Source organism: Acomys russatus, chromosome X (genome assembly GCF_903995435.1).
Source record: "Acomys russatus chromosome X, mAcoRus1.1, whole genome shotgun sequence".
Taxonomy (NCBI): domain Eukaryota; kingdom Metazoa; phylum Chordata; class Mammalia; order Rodentia; family Muridae; genus Acomys; species Acomys russatus.
The window spans coordinates 117,632,321-117,659,903 of NC_067169.1; the positions used below are offsets into that span (position 1 = coordinate 117,632,321).

A 27,583-nucleotide genomic window follows, 5' to 3' on the forward strand; every position below is an offset into this window, starting at 1 on the left:
CCTGACAAAGGCAATACCTCAACTGAGGGTCCTTTTTCCTAGGTGATTTTCCAGCTGTTTCAAGTTAACAAAAACTAACCAATACACGTTACTCTTATTTTGAAAATGACAGCTTTTTTCCAGGAAAAATCTGTACAGTAGTCTCTTCCTCAGCCTATGGTGTGGGATGCTGTTTTCCACATAGTCTTTCAGCTCACGAAGGAGAAAATTCCCTATCAGCCTAGTCCTGAAGAATTCAAAGCTTGATGTGTTCCCAACAGTTGGAGGTTCCAATATCTGCTTTCCCCAAGAGAGGCAGAGAGACTGGAATTGGTATCTCTTTTCACTTGCAAAACTTTGTAAACATTAAGCATAAAACATTAAACCACAAATTGACTTCAAATTTAAAACTCTGCCCGTTTCCCTCCAGTTTTATTACACACATTTTCACAGTTTATTACCATAAAGAAGATCCTGATTTTTAAAAAATTGCAGGATCTGTTCCATTTTTAGTATTTATATAGCTTTCTCAGAAGACCAAACTGTCAGTGATCAGATTAAAACTGGCTCCCAGCTTTAATTTTGAAGAATTCATTTCTTTGAAATAATTGATTGGTCAGTTTCAATGAATAATAGTCTGATCAAAGTGTGCATTATTATTTTCTTATTTATGTGACAAAATTACCATTTACCAGGTGAAAGCATTATTATACATAAATCTTTCAAGCCAAACTGACTTTTGTTTCCTTCTGTTCTTCAATATAGTGTACATTAGTCAACATTTATAAGTCAGGTCTCAGCACTAAAGGAACCCATCAAATATCAATCAGATCTACTGCAAGGCCTGGTGAAATACATCCTTGTATATATTTATTTTCAGTCACATCAACCTAGATGTAAAAATAAGAGTCATAATAGCAGTACTACAATTGTGTTTCTCTGACCCTGCTCCCTTCCACATAATTCAGAGGATATAGCAGTCTCTTTTGTTTCTTAAAACTAAATCACCAAGTAATGCTTACTGTGTTCTCCTTTGATGGCAGTTTCTATTTCCCTGTTCCTATTCAGACAGCTCCTATCTCTAAAGCTCTATTACCACTTCCAGATGAAACATGGCTGCTAATACCTAAGTCTTCCAATTATACCACTGGTGCTACTATATCCAGGAATTCCTGTATGGATGAACAATGTCAATGCTATGAAGGAATTGAGGATGCACACTCTCACTAATTGGTAACAACAGTTGGTGTCAGCTCCACTTAGGCCAAGTAATGCCTTACAGAGAATCTTTAGATGATCTTCTTAGCTCTTTAATTCCATCATGAGGGCATGGTTAGGGGTCAGGAGCACTGAATGATAATTACTACGTCAAGTTTTGAAGCAGTGTCATCATCCTAAGCTGTCCTCTAAACCACACTTTCCTGACCTATCTATTCCAGATATGTTCTTCCATAATAGGCTTCTCATCTCTCAGGAATAATAAACTTATGGCAATCTTTTTCTTCCTTGAGTCTTCTGGACATGCCTAGGTATCAGTTGTAAAAATATCTTAGGAATAGAGCAGAAGGTTTAGGTACCATTCATTTTAACTATACTTGTTATCATTTAAATGCAAATATACTATTATTTTATGTTTTTTGACAGTAAGTATTATCTTTTTTTTTAATAGGGCCTACTCCTGCAGGACAGGAACTCTTCATGCAGCTGAGGATGCCCTTGAACTTCTGATCGTTTTGCTTCCACCGCCGTGCTGGGCTGGCTTTAGAGGCATGCATCGTAAAACCTGGATTTTTAGTACTGGGGATCAAATTCTGGGTTTTGTGCATACTAAGCAAGGACTCCATTAACTGCTGTACATCAACAGCTTTATATTAATTAGTAGTTGTTCCAGTTATTTTACCAGTATGGCCTAATAATGTTTATTATTAGGCCTATGATTATTATTACAGCAGTATTTTCTAACCCCTTAGAAATTAATCAAGAAACAGACATTTGTTATGTTTTGAAATAGCCTTAGTTATCCTAGGGCTGGGCAGATATTAACCCCCTAAATTATTTCCCAGGTATCCCATACCTGCCCCAATCCCATGCCATCTGCTTCTAGGAATTTCTATCAAGCTACCTCCCATCCATAATCCCATATACTTGCTAATATTCTTCATCTGAGCCAAATCTCCATCCACGCCAAGCATGTGCTTCTCCTCCACCTAACCCATTGCCAACCTTCTTCCTCCTCTCTTCTCCACCAGTCTCTTCCTCCCAAGATTCTCTGTCTCCCCTAGCCTGGAACCTTAGCTACGCCTAGCCCATTTGCCCTGCCCAGGTGTGATGGCCTTTTATTGGTCAAACAGGTTAGGCTCTTAGGCCAGGTACAGGTGGGGCCCAGAGACTGAAGGCAGTAATTATCAACAAAATACGTCAGCCCAGCTCCAACAAGTAGTAAACCTTTTACTTGGAAAAAATCATTTGAAAACAACAACAACAACAATAAAGACACAGTACCGTTTCCATTTACCGCAACCTGATTCCCATCAATGCTAACTTTGTATTTAACATGTAACAATTGTAGCAACTAAGAAACATGAGGAGCAGGAGAGATGGCTCAGGGGTTAGAAGTGGATTTTCCTCTTGCATAGGGCCTGAGTTCAGTCCCAGCACCCATGTTCAGTGACTCACAACAGCCTGTAACTCCAGCTCCAGGGGGATCTGATGCCACTGGCTTCTGTGGGCGCCTGCATTCACAGGCACATACCCACACACAGACATACACGTAACAAAAATACCTGTTTTTAAAACATATAAAAGAAGATTACCTAATAAAAACTGTAAAACATTTTGTGACCTTATTAAAATAGGTATACAGGTGGCAACTAAAGATATGAAAGATGTCAACACCATACATTATTAAACAAGGAAAAGGAGCAATAGGAATTCTCACCTATTAACTGATGAGAAGGCAAAATAATGCATCCATTTTGAAACAGCGTTCAGCAATTGGTACAAACTCAGACACTGTATTGCTGTATGAATGAGTAACCACATATATTCCTGTCTACCAAGATGAGGTGAAAGCTTATGTCTCCACACCAAAACAAAAACAAAGCAAACCAAAACAGCAATGACCACGACAACAACAACAACAACAACAACAAAACTGTACAAAAAAGTTTAAAGAAGCTTTATATGTAATCATAACCAATAAGTGAATAGATTAAAAAACTCTAATATAAAAATGTTTAATTAAAAAAACCTCTAATACATTGAGGAATGTTAAATCTCTATTATTAATGTAAATAATGCCATGAAAAGTCTATGCATAACTCTAATGACTTGATCTTTTGGAAAAGGTGAAACTAAACAGACAGAAAAAATGTAAGGAGTTAATGGTTAGGTGTAGCACAATAAACAGAACATGAAAGCTTTTCGGTAGTGTAACTATTTTGTGTGATAATGTCATTGTGGATAATTTCTGGATTTGTCAAACCCATAGAACTATCTAACACATATAGTGAATGTCATTGTAAGTAATAGACTTTCACTAATAATGTATCAGTTATATTTAATATTCTCATACTAGTGCAAGATATTAACAATGAAGCAGATTGTGCATGGGCAGGGCACAAGAAGAGTAGAATTCTGAGCTATTTGCTCAACTTTCTGTAAGTACAAAACATTGCATTATATTTTTTCATGTATCTGTTTCAAAGGAGAGGTCAAAGCAAATGATGAAAGAAGTCAGACATTAGCAGTGTCTTGGAGGGCAAGTAAGGTTTCCATATATGGAAAGACAGAAGGCATTTCAGCTGGGATTGTGTAATGAAAAAGCCTTAGAGGACTCAAGTTACAAAACCATGAAATATAGAAGAAATCGATGGAGAGACAACAGGCGGTTATTTAATGGAAGGTGGGGGCCAAAGTGGGGCTAGATGTGTACAGGCATGGGAGCAGATTTCATATATGCTGGGTCTTCAATATGTATTCGTTCACCCACTCATTCATTCAGTAAATATTTAGAAACCATCTGCTATGTTTCAGACATTGGTGACACAAGCAATAAACAAAAGAGAACTCTTTTTTTAAACTAAGTTTACAGTCTAGTGAAAAAGACTAACAACTTGCCTAATATTATCAATATATCAAAGAAAGAATCATGATTGTGAAAATTAGAATGTGATGTGGATGAGATAAAAAGGGCAAAATGTGTAGAACACTGAGGCTTGAATAAATAATGACTTTAGGTTTCACCTAAGACATTTACCAGGGATGTTTTGGACGGCAGTATGAAGGGTATGATACATAAGCAGGGGTGTTGTTTTGTGTTGAGAGTTGAGAAAAAAAGAAGACAAAAATGACCAAGGGAAACCAGGTGAAATCATGGAAACTTGGATATTGCATGACTGGTAAGAAGAAGATTCTGGACTCTGAAAAGATTTTGTATGACATTAGGTCTGAGACAAATCTGAGTCAAAACAATACAGTTTGGGCAAATCAGCTTTCTAGGACCTGAGAGGAAAGATAACTTTCCTGCAAGGGGGAATTTCAAAATTGAAGCATCAGGGTGAGACTGAGACTTGAATCAAGAAGGAAATACCCCAGCATGAGCTGTAGAGTACAGCTCCACCTCAGAAGTAAAAAGAGGAAAGATAAAGTAGAGAGGAAAAACACCAGTTTAAATCTACAGGGTTGAATAACACAGTTTTTTTCTGCCTAGATAATACTAACAGTCCAATGAGGAAAATAAATGTAAATAAATTCTAATGTGTTGTATATAACAGCAAAAAATTAAGCATTCAGTTCCTGCTGTGTAAGCAATGCAAAAAAAGAAAAAAACACCAGGAAGTATATACACAAGTCCGTAGGAGTACACACACACACACACACACACACACACACACACACACACACACACACACACAATTCTTGCCAAGGTGCATGAAGAAAATCACAAGTTTTCATGACCCTGGGAATGATGTGACATGCCTTTATTCCCAATACTCTGGTAGTAGAAGCAAACAGATCACTGTGTGTTCAAGGCCAACCCTGTCTCAAAAGAAATGTTAATAAAAATGTAAGGAGAACAGTGAGGAACAGATTTACAGTCCAGAAGCATTTCTGTAAATACAAGTACCATACACAAATACTATGTATTTTGTGACAGGCTTGGAGGCACATGCCTTTTATCCCAGCACTCTAGAAGTAGCGAAAGAAGGCTACAGAGTTCAAGGATAGCCTCTACTAACACTGAGTCCTGGTCAGCCTTCCCTACAAGAAAACCTGGCCTTTAAAAGCACTATCTTGATAGGGATTGCATTGAATCTGTAAATTGCGTTTGGTAAGATGGCCATTTTTCCATGTTAATTCTCCCGATCCATGAAAAAGATCCCTCCATCTTCTGGTGTCCTGTTCAATCTCTTTCTTCAGAGATTTAAAGTTTTTTTTATTCAAACAAGTCCTTCACTTGCTTGGTTAGAGTTACTCCTAGATATTTTATATTGCTTGTGGCTATTGTGAAGGGTGTACTTTTTCTAATTCCTTCCTCTGCATGATTGTCATTTGTATATAGGAAGGTTACTGATTTTTTTTAAAGTTAATTTTGTATCCAGCCAATTTGTTGAAGGTGTTTATCAGCTGTAGGAGTTCTCTGGTAGAATTTTGGGAGTCACTTATGTACACTATCATATCATCATCAAACAGGGATAATTTGACTTCCTCCTTTCCCATTTGGATCCCCTTGATCTCCTTTGTTGTCTTATTGCTCAGGCTAGAACTTCAAGAACTATATTGAAGAGATATGGAGAACATGGGCAGCCTTGTCTGGTCCCCAATTTTAGAGGAATTTCCTTGAGTATCTCTCCATTTAATTTGATGTTGGCTATTGGCTTGCTGTATGTTTAGGTATGTGCCTTGTATTCCCAATCTCTCCAAAACTTTAGACATGAAAGGGTGTTGGATTTCGTCACATGCTTTTTCTGCATCTAAGGAGATGATCATGTGGATTTTTTTCTTTCAGTTTGTTTATATGGTGGATTAAATTGATGGATTTCTGTACATTAAACCATGCCTACATGGCAGGAATGAAGCCTACCTGGTCATGGTGAATGATGTCTTTAATATGTTCTTGTATTCATTTTGCAAGTATTTTATTGAGTATTTTTGTGTCAATGTTCATAAGAGAAATTGGTCTATTTTTTTTTACAGGTTCAGCTTTTTATTGAGCAGGTTAACAAGAGGTTTAGTCAAAAAGACCAAAGCCCATGTCATCATCAGACTCCTCAGATTCTTCCTTCTTTGCTTCCACTTTCTTCTCCTCAGCTGGGGCAGCAGCGGTGGCTGGCACAGGACCTCCTGCTGGTGCAGCTTTCGCGGCTGGAGCAGGCCCACCAGCCCCTACATTGCAGATGAAGCTCCCAATGTTGACATTGGCCAAGGCCTTTGCAAACAGGCCAGGCCAGAAAGGTTCAACGTTGACACTGGCTGCTTTAATGAGGGCATTGATCTTATCCTCCGTGACCGTCACCTCGTCGTCGTGAAGAACGAGGGCGGAGTAGATGCAGGCGAGCTCGGAGACAGAGGCCATGTTGTGAACTGCCAGCATGGTGCTAGTCGCCAGATGAAGTGAGGGCCTCACGCCAACGCGGCCTTAGCTTCCTCGAAAGAACCAAGCACCTTGGCGGCAGCTGAGGAAAAGTGAAATTGGTCTATTTTAAAGACATTGAGAGTTCAATTCTCAACTTCATATGGAAAAACAAAAATCCCAGAATAGCAAAAACAATCCTATACAATAAAAGATCTTCCAGAGGAATTTCCATACCCTATCTCAAGCTGTACTATACAGCAACAGTAATTAAAGCAGCACGGTACTGGCACAGCTATAGGCAGGTTGATCAATGGAATCAAATCGAAGACCCAGAAATGAATCCACACACATATGGTCACTAGATTTTTGACAAAGAAGCCAAATCTATTCAATGGAAAAAGGATAGCTTATTCAACAAATGGTGCTGGTCTAACTGGATTTCTACATGTAGAAAAATGCAATTGGATCCATATTTGTCACCATACACAAAACTCAAGTCCTAGTGGATTAAAGACCTCAACATAAAACCAGAGACACTAAATCTGTTAGAAGAAAAAGTGTGGAAGAGCCTGAAACATATTGGCACAGGAGACAACTTCCTGAACAGAGCACCAACAGCCCAGGCCTTAATGTCAACAATTAATAAATGGGACCTCATGAGGCTGAGAAGCTTCTGTAAGGCAGGAGACACTGGCAACAGAACAAAGGGACAGCCTACAGACTGGGAAAAGATCTTCACCAACCCTAAATCTGACAAAGGTTTAATATCCAAAATATATAAAGAGCTCAAGAAATTAAACACCACCAAACCAAATAACCCAATTGAGAAATGGGGCTTGGAACTAAACAGAGAATTCTCAACAGAGGAATATCAAATGGCTGAGAAACACTTAAAGAAATGCTCAACCTCCTTAGTCATCAGAGAAATGCAAATCAAAACAATTCTGAGATTCCATCTTACACCCATCAGAATGACTAAGGTCAAAAATTCAAGCGACACCACATGCTGGCGAGGATGTGGAGAGAGAGGAACATTCCTTCATTGCTGGTGGGAATGCGAACTTCTACAACCACTTTGGAAATCTATCTGGTGCTATCTCAGAAAACTGGGAATAGGGCTTCCTCAAGACCCAGCTATTCCACTCCTTGGAATATACCCAGAAGATGCTCCAGCACACAACAGGGACATATGCTCAACCATGTTCATAGCAGCCTTATTCATAATAGCCAGAACATGGAAACAGCCTAAGTGTCCCTCAGTAGAAGAATGGATAAAGAAACTGTGGTCCATTTACACTATGGAATACTACTCAGCTATTAAAAACAAGGAATTCCCGAAATTTGTGGACAAATGGATTAAACTAGAAATGAACATAATGAGTGAGTTAAGCCAGAAGCGGAGAGACTCAAATGGTATATACTCACGTATATCTGGACACTAGCCCAAGGGATACGTCCCATGAAAGTCTCCACTTACCAGGAAAGTGGGACAGAGGGGAGGACATCCTGTTGGGACTCTAGGTGAAAGAAGCATGGGAAAATGGGGAAATAGAAGGATCCAGAGGGTTCTAGAAACCTACAAGAAGAACATTATGATGGGCAGATCTGGGCCCAGGGGTCCTGCTCAAACTATGACACCAGCCAAGGACAATACGTGCAGTAAACTTTGAGGCCCTACCCAGATCTAGCTGATGGACAGGACATTCTTCTCAGTTGAGTGGAGAGTGGGGTCTGACTTTCACATGAACTCTGGTGCCCCATTTTTGACCACGTCCCCTGCTGGCACTCAGAAGAAGGATAGCAGACTACAAAGAAGAGACTTGATACCCTATGATCATATACAGGGGGAGGAGGACCCCCTCAATCACAGTCATAGGGGAGGGGAGTAGGGAGAAAGCAGGAGGGAGGGAAGAATGGGAGGATACAAGTGGTGGGATAACAATTGAGATGTAATATGAATGAATTAATTTAAAAGTTGTAATGCAAAAAAATAAATAAATAAAAGTGAAAAAAACACTGTCTTAGATAGGTTCGAGGAGATTAGAGGTGGGAAGGTAAACAGAGAGGTACTGGATCACAGGAAGCTGTGAAGACTGGAGCACATAAGAGTTGTGGGAGGCAAAGCCTCTCTCCAGCCACAATTATTATGGTGATTTGCAACTTTGCAAGGAACATCTAGGAAAGAAAGTCCTGCATCAAATGGGACCCCAGTGACACTATTAGGTATGTGAAGAAAATGATAGTGGCCCAAACTGGCACCCATTTAAATAAGATCGTTCTGTTGTTGTTGTTGTTTTATTTTGTTTTGTTTGCTTTGTTTTGTTTTGTGAGACAAGGTTTCCCAGTGTAACAGCTCTAGCTGTCCTGGAACTCTCACTGTAGACCAGGCTGGCCTCGAACTCACAGAGATCCTTCTGCCTCTGCCTCCCAAGTGCTGGGATTAAAGGCGTGCGCCACCACCGCCCAGCTAATAAGATCCTTCTTAAAAAGTGGCACACAAATTTTAAGATGATGAAATCCACAGTGGGATGAACCTGGAGCTTTAGTTCCAACGCAGGGGAATTCCTCTGGCTTGCCCCACCCTGCCTTGCTCTCTCACCCTCATCTACCACTAGCACAGATGTTCATTTTTTTAAATTCCCATGAATAAAAACTTCAATCCTGCGAAAAATAAAATACTATCTTAAACTAACAATGATATAACCATTTGTTTCTAGAAGAGTGACAAGTAACCTACACAATAATAAGAGCAACAGAGAGGCCATGTAAGAACTAATGATGAAAGCATGCTGAGAATTGAAAGCAAAGTTCACTCAAATATTTGCATTTGAAATGAAATATCTACACATGTGGACTCTACTTAATAACTTTAAGGAGAAAGAAAAATGTGTACAGTGACGTGAAATTATGAAATCATGTCTTAGGACAGTGACCTTTGTGAAGGATTGACATGTGTTAAAGGTCTGGGATTTCAAATTGCATATCTTACCTTTTCCAGCATTATCCCCGCCCCCCTTTTACTACCATGGAGTTAAAACTAATGTTATGCTCCCATCCAGCCTATGGTGAGATTTATTTTCAGCCTTACTGGGTTCCTAATATATTGTGGCTACTCCAAAGGCTTCATTCAGTTCAATTGGTCACTGCCTTAAAGCTGGAGTTCCAATAGCATTACCACTGTTCTGGCTGGGGAAGGCTGAGAACTGGAAGCCCAACCATGCCTTTTATCCCAGTCATATGACATCTGCCTGGGGCAATTCACCCTTCCTCTCCCAAGTGCACATTCCCAAGTAAGTATTCCGTGTCCCATTCCAGCTGCAATCATCTTGCTTCTGTAGTCAGGTTCATATCCAAATGTAAAAGGCATATCCACCCTTAATAGACCTCACTGCAGTTGCAATGCCATATTTACAGTTTTTTAATGTGTGTATGTATTTGTATGCACTCATATGGGCACACATATGCCCCAGGACATGCATGGAGGTCGGAGGACAAGCTCTTTCTATGCAGTCCTTGCTCTCTACCTAGAGACAGAGTCTCTCTTTTTGTTGCTTGCAGCTGGGTAAGGCACACTGACCTGTGAGCTTCTGGACAATCAGCTCCGTGAGAGCACTTACTTATACATGGAAGCCCAGCTTTCTATGGATTCTGGGGATTCAAAAATTCAGAATTTCAGGCTTTCATAGCAAAGCCTTTGCCCACTCAAGCTACCTCTCCAGCCTCACTTTTACAGTTTTGAGAAGTTGAATTTTACCCATCTACTCCTGCAGATTCGAATGTTAATGATGGCAGGTTTGGGGGCGTTGTTTGTTTGTTTGTTTTGCCTTGCCAATGACTCACCAGCCCTTAGTACAGTGCTTGACACATGGTAGACATTCAATGAACTTCTCAGTTGGCTGCAAGCCTTCTAGATTAAGGGAGCATGGGTCAGGCTGGACACAAACCAATACAGAGGCCAAAAGAAAAAAAGTTAGCCTTGGCTCTACTGTGAAAGGCAAAAGAAGAGAGCTCCAGGGACAAGGCACAACGATGTACATAGACACATTCCATGATGCTTTACTGATGTCCAGCTTCCGGTACAGGGTGCTCATAGAGAGGCAAGGAAATAAACACGCGTTTCTCTCCCCGCTCCCCCACAGCAGAATTGTAAGTATGAAAGGAAAGTGTGTAGGGCAGGCCTGACCACGTGTGGTGGCGCGCATGTCTGTAATCTCAGCACTCAGGAGTCAGAGGCAGATAGAGCTCTGTGAGTTCGAGGCCAGCCTAGTCTACAGAGTGAGTCCAGGACAATCAAAGCTACACAGAGAAATCCTGTCTTGAAAAACAAAAAAAAAAAAAAAAAAGAAAAAGAAAAGAAAAGAAAAAGAAAAAAAAAGAAAGAAAGAAAAATAGAGAGAAAGGGATAACATTTCCTGGAGTCCTGGCACACCCCATTGGCCCTCAGAAAATCCTGGATGTTCCCACAGTACTTTCCCAAATAGCACGGTAGTACAGCGCTTTACTTTGCTTTCTGGATGTATGGGTCACACAAGTCAGGGTCAATATGGTCACTACTGTTCCTAGATCAAAGTGTTGAATTTATTACTTTTTTCACCGCCCCTCCCATCCTGACGTCCGGGCGGAGAAAAAAAAATCTACTCAAAGCCGCTGCAGGTCTGATAGGGGCCGCATTTTCGACAACGGGAGGCCTTTTCCCGTGTCCTTGCTTCCTCCTCTACAAAAAAAAGGCCTCTAGATCCAGCCAGCTAACCAGGGCCAGCGCGACCTGTCACCACCCTCTGTGCTTTCCCGCCTTTCAGCAAATGCGCGCCTCAGGGCCCACCCTTTTACCCTGGGCAGGTTCCCAGGAGGGCGCATGCGTGAGCTCCCTAGTCCCGAGGAGGTGAGGGCGGAGCCGAAGGGGCGGGGCCCACGGGGGAGGGGGCAGTGCGTGTCACGTGACGCCGTTTGACTGTTTACAGGAGGCGCGGGCTGAGCCGACCGCCTCAGTCAGTCAGGCGCTCTCGGCAGCGTTTCGGTTTCACTTCCGGTGAGGGGCCGCGCCTGAGAGGGCGGGCAGTGAAGCCAACGGACGGCGAGCGCGGGCGGTGGCAGTGACGGCGGCGCCGCTGCCGGGGGGCGTGCGGTAACGCGGCGGCGGCGAAGGCGGCTGGGCCTCGAGCGCCTGCAGCCCACCTCTCGGAGGCGGGCTCCTGGCGCGAGGACGGACGAGAAGATGGAGGAGCTGGTAGTGGAAGTGCGGGGCTCCAATGGCGCTTTCTACAAGGTAACCGGCTACCGGACAGGCCCGGTCGTCGGCCTCCTTTCCCTCCCTTGTGTCCCGGGAGGCGGGCAGGCCCCGCGGGCGCGGCGGGCTGGGGGTTGTGAGGGTAGCGGCGGACTCGCGGCCTGTAGGCAACCTTAGCGCTCCGACCCTCGCCCGAGGCCCCGGCGCGCCGGGCGGAACGCGAAAGGAGCACGGGGGAGCTTGAGGGAGGCTGAATGGCCAAGTTCAGTGAGCGGAGCTGGAATGCAGGGGCCAGGAATCCGGCCGGAGGGCCGGTGCCGCGTGAGGTGGCGGCGGCCGCGGCGGCGGCGGCCGCGGCGGCCGCGGCGGCGGCTTAGCCCTCCTTTCCCAAATAATCCGCTCCCAGTGGGTTCCGGGCCTGACACGCGGGGAGCCGTGAAGGAACTGGGGCCGCCTCAGCCTGGCCGCCGCTCGCCCTGCCCGGCCGGCCGGTCGGCCCTTGGCTTTCCTTGGCCCCTGGTTTTTGGTCCGCGATCCCGAGTTTGGAGAGCTCCCCCGTGCTAGGGGTGTGGAGGGAGTAGTAAGAAGCGGTACTCAGCCCGGAATCACAAAGGCAAGCTGATTTTTAGTGGCCTCTCTTTGTGAATTTCGAAGGAGGTTTTTAGACCTAAAAGTTTCCGAAAGACCACGACATCTAAAGAGAGTCATTATAGATGCTGGCCAAAGGGACTCTCCACGGCCCCCTAACCTCTTTCTAACTGGGAGAAATTCAGGGATAATGCATGCCTTGGCCTCTTAAAAATATTAGCAGGTCTGCTTATTTAAAATTGTTCTTTGTGTTTAAGTTCTCAAGCACCCGAATATATGCCACCGAACTTCGGAAAAATAACTGGGACTATATAATTGCTAGTTAATTTTACCAGGACTGTTTGGAATATTTTTCCTGTGTTCTGAAGTGCATCAACTTGGGTATATTCGCTTTGACTTTTGCACTGTCGCAGTGGACTGTATTCTTGGGGTTTTAAAAAGACATTCATGGAATTACTGAGGCTTTTTATACCACTGAATATCAGGTAACATTGCATATTTTTAAAGAAACCTTAAAATATATCTACTGTAATGTGCTTGTTGAGTCTGCATAAATGCAGATCTAGCAATATTATAAATTCTCCTTTTTAAATGTTTATAACCTCTGTAAGGCCCCACTTCACTAGAATATTTTAGTAACAGAAGCTGCACGTGGAAGGAAGCATGGAAAATAGCTATTACCATTGTCCAACAGTTTTAAGTTTATTGTAGAATAACTTGGACATTTCAAACGGGACATACTTGACTGAACTCAGGAAAATGACTTTAATAAATTATACTTTTACCAAGTTTATAGACACATTTAGAGGAAGATAAATTTCATGAATGAGGGAAATTTGTAAAATACTAATTTATAGTAAAAATCCTTTTGTTGTAGTATAGAATGAGACATAAATAACACAGCATTTATGTTATTAATTTTACCAGTGCATTTTTTTCAATTTGCTGTAATAAAAAAAAAAATTCCATTTACTTTTGGTTAGTTTGCGTTAGAAGGTTTCTAGGTTCTAGAATGACAGTTTTAGTTGCTAGAGTTGGGTACCAAGACACAGATGACCAAGGGATAATAGTTAAGTAGTATTTTTGTTCATCTCTAATACCAGCTTAAATTTGAGTCCACTGTTAGTGGCTTTTAGTGAAGTTGGCTTTCCATCGAGGGCAAGTAGCACATCCTACTCTTGGGGATTTATTGGCTCCACTAATTTTGCTTACAAACTGACTGGAATCTTTTTTTAAGTTCTCTCTTTTCTATATTAATCACCTTGTTTTTTTTTCTTTGTTTTTCAGTGACTTCTTAATTTGAAGGTGAACAAAAATAAATGGGTTGTGGATTATTCTTTTATTCCTTGGATGGGCATGTAGTACTTTTAAAATTGCTAATATATTTCAGGTTTTTTTTTTGGTTTTGTTTGTTTGTTTCAACTGGTCTATATTAAGGGAAGGGCTTTGTCTATACTGAAGTAGGTTTAAATTTTACATCACTGAGAGCATTGACTGTGAACAGGAAAAATAAAGTAGGAACATGCTGAGCTGTTTTCTGGTGAAGTAGATGACAAAGATGAAAAAATAAAGACCATTATGGCAAAACTGGAGACCTTGCTTGTTAAATTGATAGAAATAAAAATTTAAAGCCAAGTAAGTCAAATAGTTATCCATATTAAGTTTGCAAAATAACTATGTAGATAGAACATACGCTAGGAATGATTTGATTCTTTAGAAGATCACTAAAGCCAAGATTTGAAATTCACAGATCATACATCTAGTGTGCTAAAGGCCAACCAAATCTATGTTTTGGGAGGGGTTTGTTTTGGTGTTTAATTTTTAAGACTATTAGATTTACTTGTGACTATGAGAGGGTGAGTGGGTGCCTTTGTGCATCCCTTGCCACACTTGTCAGAGGACAACTTGCAGGGGTTGGCTGTCTCCACCATGTGGCTACTGGGGATGGAACTCAATTCTGCAAGCCTTTACCTGATGAACCATCTCAAGACCAGGCGCTTTTTTGGTGTTTATTTTTAAAAACAAAGTTAGACTTAGTGATCACAAGAGCCTTTACTTTCTAGCTTTGATACTTCTTTAACCTAGAAAAAGTTGGTCACATGTACTAGTTTTTGAGCCCTTCAGGCATGTTATTTAAAATATGAAAATACTTTGATTTGTATCTCATGATTTTACAAAGCATTGCTTAAACTAATACTGTTGCAATATATTCTAGGGGCATCTGCCCCTATGTAGGCTGTGTGTGTGTGTGTGTGTGTGTGTGTGTGTGTGTGTGTGTGTGTGTGTTGCAGTTTGGGTATGTTGAGAATAATAATGAATTAACTTCACTTGAGAAGTAGAATGTGTGCCATTCAGATGTGAAAGTACTCTATATGCAAAGATGTCTAGGTTTTGTGTTCTAGGATGGAAATTAGTAAATCATGTTGGAGACATGATACAAGACTTTTTCATTTCAAACTACGACAGCTAATATCTAATTCATAATTTTATATAATTCTGCAAATTCACAAATATACTTAAATATTTTAATTTTAAGCTTACCATTTGAGAAAAGACTCCCATTAGCTGAGTATTGTTACCATATGCAGTAGTTAATTAATATACAATATATAGTCAAGACTTTTAAAATTCTAAATGGTGGCTCACAGCTGTAATTCCAGCCCCTGGGAGTCAGAGGCTGGTAGATCTCTGAGTTTCATGCCAGCCAGGGCTACATAGGAGACTCTGTCTTTAAAAAAAAAAAAGTTTTAACAAAATCTTTAGTGCCCAGCATATCATTTTAGCTACACTGACTAGTTGAAATAAATATTTTGCCACAAGTAAACTTTCACAAGCTTTAGAAATTTATATGCCTAGGTAAATTCAAAGAAATGCATATTCATGGCTTTCTCTGAAATCCAGCAAACTTCAAGTATGGGTGTTAATTTACATGTTGAAGAAAGAAATGATGTAAATCACCATATTTTATCCTCCCAAATCTACATACCCTTTCTAAGATTTAGTGTCTTTTGATCTGGGATTGGAAATCAGACTTTTGACAATGAAATTATGAAATTTAGCTTGAAGAAATAAAGTGGATTCTATTTGCTGCCCACTTTTCAATTTTATTATACTCTTTGCTCATATTTGTTACTATGCCATTGTCCTAATTAGCATCCCATAACTCCAGTTATCGTACAACCATTTTTAACTGTGAATACAAAGATGTCATTAATCTCCAGTTTTTGTATCAGTGATCTTCTTTCTTAACCCTCCTAATTTGAAGTAGTATCCTGTAATTTATTTCTATAAATTCATATTAAAGAAAAATAAAGTTAGAAATCTTTGACCCTGCTGTGACACTGCCTTTGTTACTTACCCTAGGAACCCACTAAACCAGAAAAGCTATATAACTTATATGAACAGTATATAAACATCAGGAAAACAAGTCAGTGGGTACTATTTTCTTTGTACTTGTGTTGTCTTTGGTCAGGGTGAATCCTGTTTTTCTTAGAATAAAAACTCATTGTATATATGAAGCCTTAGGTTTGAAACATACCTTTTATATGCCCCTGTAATTTATCTCTAGGAGGAATATATTAAAATGCTGTTAAGCTTTTTCTGCAGTACATATTCTGTCATAGGTCTCTACTGATAATGTAATATTTCAGTGGCAGTTTAGGAGGCTACATTGAAACTTTTTATAAAATAAAGTGATCAGTTCATCTCTGTTTCTAAGATAGTTTGTTAACTTTTTAAGTTTTAATTTATTTTACATGTATGAATGTTTTGCCTACTTGTATGTCTATGCACCAAGGAAGCTAGAAGCGGACATCAGGTCTCCTAGGGATAGATGTGCAGGTTGTTGTGGACTAGAATGTGGATGCTAGGAATTAAAACAGGATCCTTTAGAAGAACAGCCAGTGCTCTTAAGCATGGAGCTGTTTTCTAATCCCTAGTTTGCTATCTTAAAACCTAAGCTATGTGAAGAAGTCATAATAGAGGAATAAAAGTTTACCCAAATAGGACTCAACTTTCTGTATTTTGTGCATCGATTTAATAAAGTTATGTTTGATTAGATAGTTCTGGTTATTGTATATCCTCAGGAGTATGATTTGGCCAATTGCCATTAATAGGAACATACTATAATGCCATAAAATTTTCTGTGAACAACCTTCGTGTGTTTGGTCACTACTTTTTTTTAATTTTTATCATCATTTTTCAAACTCTAAAATCTTTTTCTCCACAGAGTCAAAGTAACCATTTAGTATTTAGTAATTTTGTAGAAATATTCCTTTTTCTTTTTTAAGCCTTTATTTGACCTTTAAGGCTTTCATCTAGTTTTCCAAATAGCAGTCTGTGGATCCTGTCATGATTATGAGTGGCTAAATCTCATCTCTCCTTAGGAAAACATGAGCAATATTGAGTGGCTGACATCCATTCTATGTAGAACTTGAATCTTTTTAGTCAAGTCCTAAAGAGTTTCTGGTTTGATAGTCCCATTAAAGCCTTTTTTAAAGTGTAGAGGGAGAATGTAACATTTATGGTTCTGTATCATTTATGGAAATTACATGTGTGTATAGTTTTATTACAACTTTAAGAGGCTAATCCATGTCCTTACTTTTAAAAATGAGGAATCTGAGATTCCCAGATTCTGCAGCTATTATGTGATAGAGCCAAGATTTTGAGCCTATATTTAATTCACAGCAAAACTCAACCTCTAAGTTCTCTGATCCCAGTAATAGACCTACCTGTCAGATGCAGTGAAGCTCTCTTTGGGCATTCATCTAATATGCCTTTGAATATATCACAGAAATCTTCTTAGCCTATCTTTTTGTTGTTGTTGTTGTTGTTTTGTTTGTTTTTGTTTTTTAATTTTTATTGTTGTTTTGTTTGTTTTTGTTTTTTAATTTTTATTTGAGTAATTCGGATTACATCTAATTTGTTATCCCCTCATGTGTATCTTCCTGTTCCCCCTCCTTCCCTCTTTCATCCTATTCTCCTCCTCTAGGTCTGTGACAGAAGGGGACCTTGTCCCCTGCTGTAAGATCATAGCCTATCAGGTCTCTTCCAGATAGGCTGCTTCCTTTGAGTGTTAGCAGGTCTCCCCACCAAGGGGAAGTGGTCAAATATGGGGCACCAGAGTTCATGTCAGAGTCAGTCCCTGCTCTCCACACAACTGTGGAGAATGTACTGTCCATTGGCTAGATGTGAATAGTGGTTCTAGGTTTACTGCATGCACTGTGCTTGGTTGGTACAGTACTTTGTGCAGACCCCCTCCCCCCCGGTCAAGATCCACCAGCCCATTCTCCCTTAACCTCTCTCACCTAGAGTCCCAATAGGAAGTCCTAGTATCTATCCCAATCTCCAGCTAAGTGAAGACTTTCAGGCGACATCTGTGTTGGGCTCATGTCCAATTATAAGTGAGTATATGCCATGTGTATTTTTCTGGGTCTGGGTTAACTCACTCAGGATGATCATTTCTAATTCCATCCATTTGCCTGCAAATTTCAGGAGTTTGTTGTTTTTAATAGCTGAGTAGTATTCCATAATGTAAATGTACCACAGTTTCTTTATCCACTCTTCAGTTGAGGGACACTTAGGCTGTTTCCAGGTTCTGGTTATTACGAATAAGGCTGCTATGAACATGGTTGAGCATATGTCCTTGTTGTGTGGTGGAGCATTTTTTAGGTATATTCCAAGGAGTGGAATAGCTGGGTCTTGAGGTAGCCCTATTCCCAGTTAGCATATCGTTCTTTTTACAAACACCAATTTAGCATGATAGGAAAGAATCACAGCAAAATGTTTTCCATGTTAGTACATTAGGCAATAGTTCTCCAGAGGAACGTAGTGAATGAGTTGAGAGAGGCAGAGATTTTAGAAGTATCCTTAGAAGAAGGATGATGAGAGCACATGGAATGATATGGGACCTGTGGAAGGAAGGTTTGCTAAAAGACTTTAGAACTGACAGGATGTATTGTCTTTAGTGTGTGTGCAGACCAGAGTCCACTGATGAGATTCCTTTATTCTACTTAGTAATGCAGCAACCAGAAAGTATTAAATTCTATATTCAGTTAATATGACTAAAATGACTGATTTTGAAACAGTCATGCAAATATCTATGCATAGATAAGCCTCATCAACTCAGAGGCAGTGGCCCTGTTGGGATAGGATGATTGCTCAAACTATTTCTGACAGTTTTCATCCAGAATTACATTCAAGGACTGTGAAAACGAAAACATTTTTAGGAAATAGGCAAATGTACTGAATGCATATGATTAAACTGGATAATAATTTAGGCAAGAAGGGAGAAATAAGAATATAGCCATATAATCTATAGACATGTAGTCTGTAGGGAATAGGCAAATGTACTGAATGCATATAGTTAAACTGGATAATTTAAGAAGGGAGAAATCAGTAGGATGTGCTACCGTAGCCACTGGGCCATCCATAGCTCTTGAACACTCAAAATGGGGCAGATGAATAGGTGATTGAATTTAATCATAATGAATTTTAATATAAATAGCCACAGGTCACACTTCTGGTTAACATAGACAGTATAAAATGGCAAAGACCAGTTTTTGAAAGACTTTGGTTTACAAAAAGCAATTCTCCACCTGACTGTACCAAGGTTCAGTTTGCTGACAAAAGAGTTTACATTTTAAGTATATAATGCACTGTAAAGAACTAGTCATGTTGTGTTGTTGCCAAGGCATGCAAACATCATACAGCTTTCAGCAAGGACGGGGACAGAAGCAGTTTCCTTTCCTTAGTAAATGAAAGAAATGAAAGTCTTAATTTTAGTTGGGAATCTAAATCTCCTCCAGAAATATATTATTAACTTAGTATTAGCTATTGTGTGGGGACAAAGAACACCTGGGGATGAAGTGGGTATTCTTCCCCTTCTCCATAATTTTATTGCACAGTATATAAAATCAATATCCTGAGTGAACATTTCTCACAACTTGTAATTCAGAATCAGGAACGTTTGCTGTTGAATGGGGCAAACAATCCCTTAGCACACTGGAAGCATGCTTGCTTATGAAGTAGGGTATATTCTAAAGTATTATGAATAATATTAAACCAGAGATGTTAAAATATGCTATAGAATTTGTTGTTGCTGCTGTAGAAATTTTAATAATTTATATATATCTGGGAAATAAACAACATCAGATGGATGGGAAGAAAATTTGGATTCATAATCATTTAAACCTGTAACTATAAGTGTGTGTGTGTGTGTGTGTGTGTGTGTGTGTGTGTGTGTATTTGTGCTTGTTCCCTGCAGTTTTTTACCTCATATTCTACATTGCTGGGATTTCCAGCTAGAGCCTCCATTGTATCATTGGCTTCACATAATCATGCAGATGCTCTCTTAAGAGATTTTTATCCCTGATACACATATTTCTCACCTATCCTCGAATATTTCTTTTGCAAGTTGTATGGAAATTTTTGTAATCCTTATTATACCTGTGCCATATTGTTGAAATGAATCCTGGAGAAATAACTTTCTCTGTCACCTAGTTTGAGCAGGTTCCCTGGTGCTGCTGTGTTCTCAAAGGAACATTTATTGCTTGACTTATAGATAGCCATCCCACCCCTATTTACATCCACACCATGGGTTAAAAAAACTATTCTTCCTTCATAGTCTCAGCTTTCTTGTTGATTTTTTTTCCAATCTCAAGCTGCCTTTCATTGTCTACGTTTTTATTCTCCATCTTCCCCATGTCTTCGGCTAATTCTTCCTTATACTTTTAAGCGTCAGTAGAAACCTTACCTTTCCAGTATCTAACAGTGCCGCCAATAAACAGACTCACCAGGGCTAGGAGAGGAACATCTTAGACAGCAGTCCACTTAGTAGATATTCATCGCATTCATTTTAAGTATTTCAAAGATAACAGTATATAAACCTAACTTAGTTGTAGTTTCCATCTGAATTAAACCCCAAAAAGCAAATAGAAGATAGACAAGTGAAAACTGGGGAAGGATAATAGAGCATTTATGGAGAAGTTACAGCTTATGTTTACTGCTAGGCAGGTGGTTCTAGAACAAGTTTCTTAACTTTTAATAATGTAGCCTAAAGTATACCTCTAAATTCATATTCAACACCGAATGTAATGGGCAGTCTAGCTATTTCTTTGAGATGCTAAACTCTTGAGACAATTTCTTTGTTTTTTTTTTTTTGTTTGTTTGTTTTTTTTTTTTTTGGAGACAATTTCTTTTTAATTTAGTGTTGTAACTATTTGTATTCCTAAAGCCTAATATATAGTACCTGACAAAATAGATGTGGTAACCAAGTGAACATCAGAACCTGATTTCCAATCAGAGATCTGTTTTATTCATATATATCTCTAAAATTTACCTTTAAATGCTCTTCAAGCTTGAAAGTTAATTTTTTGTATTTTTCTTGCAGGCATTTGTAAAAGATGTCCATGAAGATTCTATAACAGTTGCTTTTGAAAACAAGTAAGTCTCTCACTATATAATCTTAATGTTGAGGACTTTTAATGTTTTATACCCATTCCTTTTTTTCACACTTTTAAAAGTGAAATCTGGTTTGAGTGTTTTTTCCTATTACCAAACAAGTTCTCAGTGAGCTCGGTATTAAGTCAATGGAAGGCCCTCTTTTGCTAATGACTTCATAGGTCCTTAATGTAGAATCTTGATCATTCCTTAAGTCCATTTGATTATGAAAACAAAAGGCACATTCTTCTCTATTATTAGATGACAGTTTAAATAGGAATATTTGTAATTTTATTAAAAGTTGAAAATGTGGGAATTCATGGATGTTTACAACAAAATTATGCTTGTAGGTTTTACAGTATTTTTTAATTATATATAGAAAAATTTGTTTCCTTATTAGGGTACTTTTATTTTTTATATATTTTAATCAGTAATAATGGCAGGTAATTCTTACTGCTTTTTGTTTCTAGATCATAAAACAATACTTAAAAATCTAGGAATATGGGGTATGTGAAAAAATCAAATATCGTGTTATAAACATACAGTTCACTAATAATGATTGTATATGTCTGAGAACATACTACACACCCTTGAATTGTACATTTAAGTTGGTGGATTATGTGATTTATAAATTATATCTGTCTCAAGTCAGGATTTGTGGATATCTGTTGACTTATGAATACACTTGAAAAGAGTAAAATTAAAACAACAGTTTTTTTCATCATAGCATTCAGGAGGCAGAGACAGGCGGAGTTCAAGGCTGGCCTGGTGTACAAAGTGAGTCTAGGACAGCCAAGGCTACACAGAAAAACCCTGTCTCAAAAAAAAAACAAACAAACAAAAACAGCTTTTTTTTTATACCTATTGATAACTAGTGACTTTTTAACATGTTATAAATTCTGACTCATTTGTCCTCTTATACAATAGTTCTTTATAAACAGGAAAAAAGGACAAATTGATATTTCTCAAAAGTGTTTTATAAGGCTAGGAAGATTACTTAGCAGTTAAGGATGCTTGCTGCTCTTACAGAAAATTATAATTCAGTTCTTAGCACCTGAAACTCTACTTCTAGGATATCTGATACTCTTTTCTGGGCTCTGCATGCACATGCACAGGCACCAGGCATACGTATAAGCACATAAATTTTTAAATAAATGTAAAAAAATAGATGTTTTGCACAAAACAGATCTCAGTGTCTTCTTATGAAAAAAGTGACTGCTCCCATTATTGAATCATCCAGTATCTATACAATTTGTTACTTAGTATTTTATGTCTATACGTTAAAAAATGGTGTCTTAAAGCTATTCTATATTATTTTAAATGTAAAAATATAGACAATTTAATTGAACTCCTGTAGGCTGTCTCCATTGGGTTTCTGTGGTTTAGGAGACACCCCCCACACACACCAACCCAGTCCATGCTGATACATCATACCAATCAGCATCCAGCTACCCATGGCAAGAATTGACCACTGCGTGGGATCTAAAATTTAAAGGGGTAAAAGTGAGTTGAGAATTGCTAATGTGCTGACTGCCATTTTGCTTGGGAATTAGAGGACAGTTTCTGTGGTTGGTGAAATGTCGTCTGAATTATTTTGCAAGTAAAACCATGTTGATAATATTACTAACAATTATCAGTACTAATTTAATTTCTGTTGTGGACTTAGGTTTTAAAAGTCTTAGAGTTGAAATTATTAGAAGAAAACCCTTTCCAATAGTACTTTTGATCTGTTGTGTTTAGAAAAATTACGTGTGGAAGCACAAGCTGCTATGCTGCATGTAGACTATTAAAATGTCGGTGCATTGCCATTATGCACTACTCAGCAAAAACTGGCCATTTGAAGGCATTTGCTTCTTTAAACAAAGAAAAGTCACATTTAACCAAAGTTGATTACAGCATGTTCACTGTTTGCATTATACACTGGGAACATAACCAAATAATGATATTTTGTTTTTTTGCAGCTGGCAACCAGAGAGACAGATTCCATTCCATGATGTGAGATTCCCACCACCTGTAGGTTATAATAAAGATATAAACGAAAGTGATGAAGTTGAGGTGAGTTCCTCTAGCCATGAAATAGCTAAGGACTCAAAGCATCTGTGTATTTAATGCTCTTGGAGTTTTAACGTATACCTTGCTTTTTAACAGTATTTAACCCACTTTGAGTGTTAGAGTTGAAGTGGGCATATTTTTTTGAGTATCCCTTTTAGTTAGTGAATTGAGATGTTAAATGGTGCTTATAATTGTCCATTTAAACAACACTCAGAATATCTTGTCACTGTCCCAAGTTCCTTTACCCATTAGTACCTTTGCCCGATCTCTAAATCTTTGTTTAGATAATACTTTTTTCATTTGTTACTATTGTTAAATATGACTATATGCTAACAACTATCACTTTTTAAGCAAAATGAATTTGAAAAATAGTTTTACAAAGAAAAATAAGTAATAATTTTAACAAGGCATGATGAAGAATGCCTATGATCCCAGTACTGACGAGGTAGAGGCTGGAGAATCAGGAGTTCATAGTTCATCACTGGCTACATAACAAGTTAGAGTGTGCCAGTTCTGCATACATGAGATCTTGACCTCCTAAAACTAATTTAAGAAATAATTCTAGGGGCTCAAGAGATGACTCAGGGGTTAAGAACACTTGTCTGCTCATCCAAAGGTCCTGGGTTCAATTCCCAGTAACCACATGGTGGCTCACCATCTATAATGTGATCTGATGCCCTCTTCTGGTGTGCAGGCACACATGTGGGCAAAATACTATACAAATAATGAATAAATCTTCAAAAAGAAAAGACAAAATAATTTTAGAACCAGGATGGGTAGCACATGCCTTTAATTCCAGCACTTCGGGGACTGAGGCAGGTGGACCTCCACTAGTTGGAGGCCTACTAGGTCTTAAATCGTGGGTTCTAGGATAGCCAAGTCTACATGCAGAGACCCTGTTTCAGAAAACAAATAAATAAAATTAAATAATAATATTTAATAGACTAGTAACCTAAAATTTATTTTAGTAGTACTGTATATTTCTGGGATTTTTGTTTGTTTTTGTTTTTCGAAACAGAGTTTCTCTGTGTAGCTTTGGCTGTCCTCGACTCACTTTGTAGACCAGGCTGGTCCACCTGCCTCTGCCTCTCTGAGTGCCAGGATTAAAGGTGTATGCCATTATACCCAGCTACCTGGTATAAGTAAGTGTGTGTGTGTGTGTGTGTGTGTGTGTGTGTGTGTGTGTGTGTGTGTGTGTGTGTGTGTTTAAAACCTGTATCTTTTATATCACATGTATAGCTCAAATATCCTTTTACAGGGCATTCATTTACCATTGAGCTCTTGGAATCAAAGGTGCTATTGAGACTTCATCAAAATTATTGTCCTTGTGATTCTCTATTTATTGAAAAGTGGTTTTCTATTATACTTTGCCCCTATACTCATTTATAATTTTTGTAGTCTCTTTTATTTCCTACTTCACAAGCCTCATTTTGAGCTCTTAAAAAAACTCTGCAGGATTTATTATAATGCCTTATTCTTTGTAATTTTATGCATATTTGTAGTATGAAAAAAGCAAATAAATAGACTTGTTAGAGGTAAGCAAAATTAGGTTTGGTCCTTGAATGCTAATTTTCTTCTAAATGTCGAGATACATCAAAATAGGACAGTCTTCTTGCTTTGATGAATTTATATTCTACTTGAAATAGCTAATGTCATGACAAGTGAAAGTCATATGAGGGAAGAAAAGGCTACATGGAAGATAATACAGGTGCAGCAATGATATTTCAGAGTCTAGTCGGAGGTCTCTGAGTGTCCAAAACTGTTCTTCTCCATATAATTTAAATAAGGGATAACGTGTTATTTATTTGCCTAAAAATGTATTTAGTGTCTTCTGGGTTTCGCTTTGCAAGAGATCTTAGTTGTAAATAGAGATATTATCTAAACCTCTAAAGGCCTTTAGGCTGATGATCTGAGTTAGATCCCCAGATCGTACATAGTAGAAAGAAAAAAGGAGGGGTGTGGGAGGGGTATCCTCTGACCTCCACATGTGCAACCATACAATTAAGTTACCAAGTAAATAAATGTTTGTTCTTTTTCAAAACCCTCTGGTAATTACTTCCCTGTAGGTTGCAGACTGTGTAAAGGCAAAGGTCAGTTTATGTGTTTGTTTGTTTGTTTCCATGGCAAGAATTTGGAGGGGTAAAGAAAACCATTTTGTTTTTTCAACTTAGTTGAATGACGGGTAAGGCCCAATGAGATGCATCATAGAACTTACCTCAGAAGCTAGAATGTAGGCACTTACATTCTATTAACACTTATTTGCTAGTATTGTCACAAAAAATTCCATGCTACACATTGCAAATGAACTTTCGGGTGGTTTCCTAAGAGATAATTATTAGAACTGTGTATATGAGCCAGAAAAAAAATGGTATTCAAAATATTGCCTGAATAGATTTATTCTTTGTCATGGAGAGGAAGAGTCTGAACAACAGTGTAGCCTTCAGAAGAGATGAAGGCCAGGAACCTAGTTGGCTGAGTGGTCAGTGAACTTAACTGCTTAGTGAACAGGTAGTTGTAGCCATTGTCTGTGACTTTGGACTAGTTTTACTTATCATAATAAAGCAAAATGATGTTGAAATGATTTCAGATACACTTTGTAGCTCATTAAGTACCTATAGAGGAAAACCTACCCATGTTATGGATGTCAGCTTTTGTCAAGTGTCCATGTTAAGTGTACTAAGTATTACTGACATAGAACAGAGAAGTAAGCAAAGAGCTTTTTTTTAACAATGAGTTTTCAGGTTGTTTCCAACTATGTATCTTTGTCTAGGTCAGTATATAGGTACAGTTTGGTTAAAGACACGTGGCATACAATTTCAAAGATATGTAGGGGCTTTTAAAGAGGTTTCCCTCAATGTGTGATGTCTGCTGGTTCTGAATTATGTTAATCACAAATATTCTGTTTTTGTCATTTTTGTGTAGGTTTATTCCAGAGCAAATGAAAAAGAGCCTTGCTGTTGGTGGTTAGCTAAAGTGAGGATGATAAAGGGTGAGGTAGGAAAATGCACATTTGTTTATACTGTTTACCTTTTTAAAAACCCAGGTACTACATTTTAATTTTGGTGTCATTTGAATTACTGCCTAATTTTAAGTCATTTTATGAAAATGTTTTCATTATAAGTTTACTATATAAATACTATGTGTTCCATTGAATAAAGTTCCCCTCTTCCCTGAGAGTTTATATTTTAAAATGATAGTAGGAACAGAGCTTTAATCCCAGCACTAAGTGATCAAGTTTGAAGGATCAGGGATTCAAGGTCATCCTTGGTTATCTAGTAAGTAGTAGGTTAGGCTGAGCTATTAATAAGGTCCTGTCTCAGAAAGAGAGGAAAAGTTATATAGGTTTCTATTCTTTTAAATATGACTAAGAATGACCTGTTTATTTCTCTCAGTTTTATGTGATAGAATATGCAGCATGTGATGCTACATACAATGAAATTGTTACAATTGAGCGTCTACGGTCTGTTAATCCAAACAAACCTGCTACAAAAGATACTTTCCATAAGATCAAACTGGAGGTGCCAGAAGATTTACGACAAATGTAAGTTGATATACAGAATAAAAAAGAAGGCTATATTTAAAAAATGCTGGGAATGTGCAAGGGTGTATATTTTTACAAATAGACATTTTAACATACCTATGCAGATATAGGTATACAGGTTACTTATTCAAAGTGTAAATTTTAAAATAGTATGTTTTTGCATTCAGTGAACTTTGGCAAAAGTAGTTTAGTTACAGTAGTGAAGGGGAAAAGATAAGTATTTCCCTAGTTATATAATCAAGTAAGTCTTGTATTTGTCTAAACTTACTTGATATATGGCTAAAGTGTGTAATGTACATCAAGTTCTCTAAACCAATTTTTTTCATAAGCTTTTAAGATTTTGAAAATAACAAAATAATAATTCTATCAAAAGTCACATTGTAGACTACAAAATTTTTCTCCTAACACTTTCCTTTTTAGATAAAATACTTTCAGAAAAATATATACTAAGTTTAATGCTGAAGAGGCTTGGAAAAGTCCTGTCTGTAGTCTTTTATCTGGAATGGTGTTAAATACTTCAGATAAGAGATTGACTTTTAAAGGTCCAATAAGTCTGATGTGAACTTCTACCCTAGACAAATGCCATATTATAATTCAGAATACATAGAAATCTTTTTTTTTAATTCTAGAGATGACATATGCATGTTTATATGTATTCTCTGTTTTAACAGACATAGCTATTTTTCTTTAAAAGAAAAAAAGAACAAAAGAAATTTAGAGACACTGTAGTTTCTTAAGTTTCAGTTTGGCCCACTAAAATACTGAGTTATCTATAAGCAAAATCAGGAATTATATAGAAGTGAGTGATACCCTTATATGTGGCTCATTCAGCATTTTAACCCTAACAGCAATTCCTTAAGAGCATGACTCTTTAGCCTGTAATCTCAACACTCATGTAGAGGCCACCCTCAGTTACATAATTGAGTTTAAGGTTAACATAAGACCATATCTCAAAAGAGGGGGAAAAATGCAAAGTTAGGGCTGATGAAATAACTATAGGTATAACTTGCTGCCACACCTGGCAGCTTGAGTTGGCGTCACACAGCGGAAGTGGAAAACAAACTCCAGTAGGTTGTCCCTTTACCTTCACATGCATGGTATGGCCCACATGTATGCACACACATCATGTGTATGTTCACACATATCATGCATGTACTCACGCAGAAACACAGGCAAATAA

General features: G+C 38.4%; 2 protein-coding genes across 18 annotated transcripts in view; one reads left to right on the forward strand and one right to left on the reverse strand.

Annotated features, from left to right (window-relative positions):
* Positions 1-6,167: 6,167 nt before the first annotated feature.
* On the reverse strand, positions 6,168-6,580 carry LOC127185054 (60S acidic ribosomal protein P1-like). Its single transcript, XM_051141588.1, has one exon. The coding sequence runs from the start codon at positions 6,572-6,574 to the stop codon at positions 6,212-6,214; it is 363 nt and encodes a 120-aa protein (XP_050997545.1). The 5' UTR covers positions 6,575-6,580; the 3' UTR covers positions 6,168-6,211.
* A 4,967-nt stretch (positions 6,581-11,547) lies between these two features.
* Positions 11,548-27,583, forward strand: part of Fmr1 (fragile X messenger ribonucleoprotein 1) — a 36,104-nt gene continuing 20,068 nt past the window's right edge. For 4 of the 17 annotated variants that reach the window (XM_051142218.1, XM_051142222.1, XM_051142224.1 and 1 more), the window contains exons 1-5: positions 11,551-11,822; positions 20,761-20,813; positions 22,772-22,865; positions 25,785-25,856; positions 26,255-26,403. In XM_051142218.1, coding sequence (XP_050998175.1) covers positions 11,772-11,822; positions 20,761-20,813; positions 22,772-22,865; positions 25,785-25,856; positions 26,255-26,403 — 419 coding nt within the window. In that variant the 5' untranslated portion in view covers positions 11,551-11,771. Of the gene's footprint in view, positions 11,823-20,760; positions 20,814-22,771; positions 22,866-25,784; positions 25,857-26,254; positions 26,404-27,583 lie in introns of all 17 variants that reach the window. The other 13 variants (XR_007830213.1, XM_051142233.1, XM_051142235.1 and 10 more) reach the window with 6 other exon arrangements.

Excerpts from the sequence above, each read along its gene's own strand:
- LOC127185054 (XM_051141588.1), bottom strand. The coding sequence starts at position 6,574 with ATGCTGGCAGTTCACAACATGGCCTCTGTCTCCGAGCTCGCCTGCATC.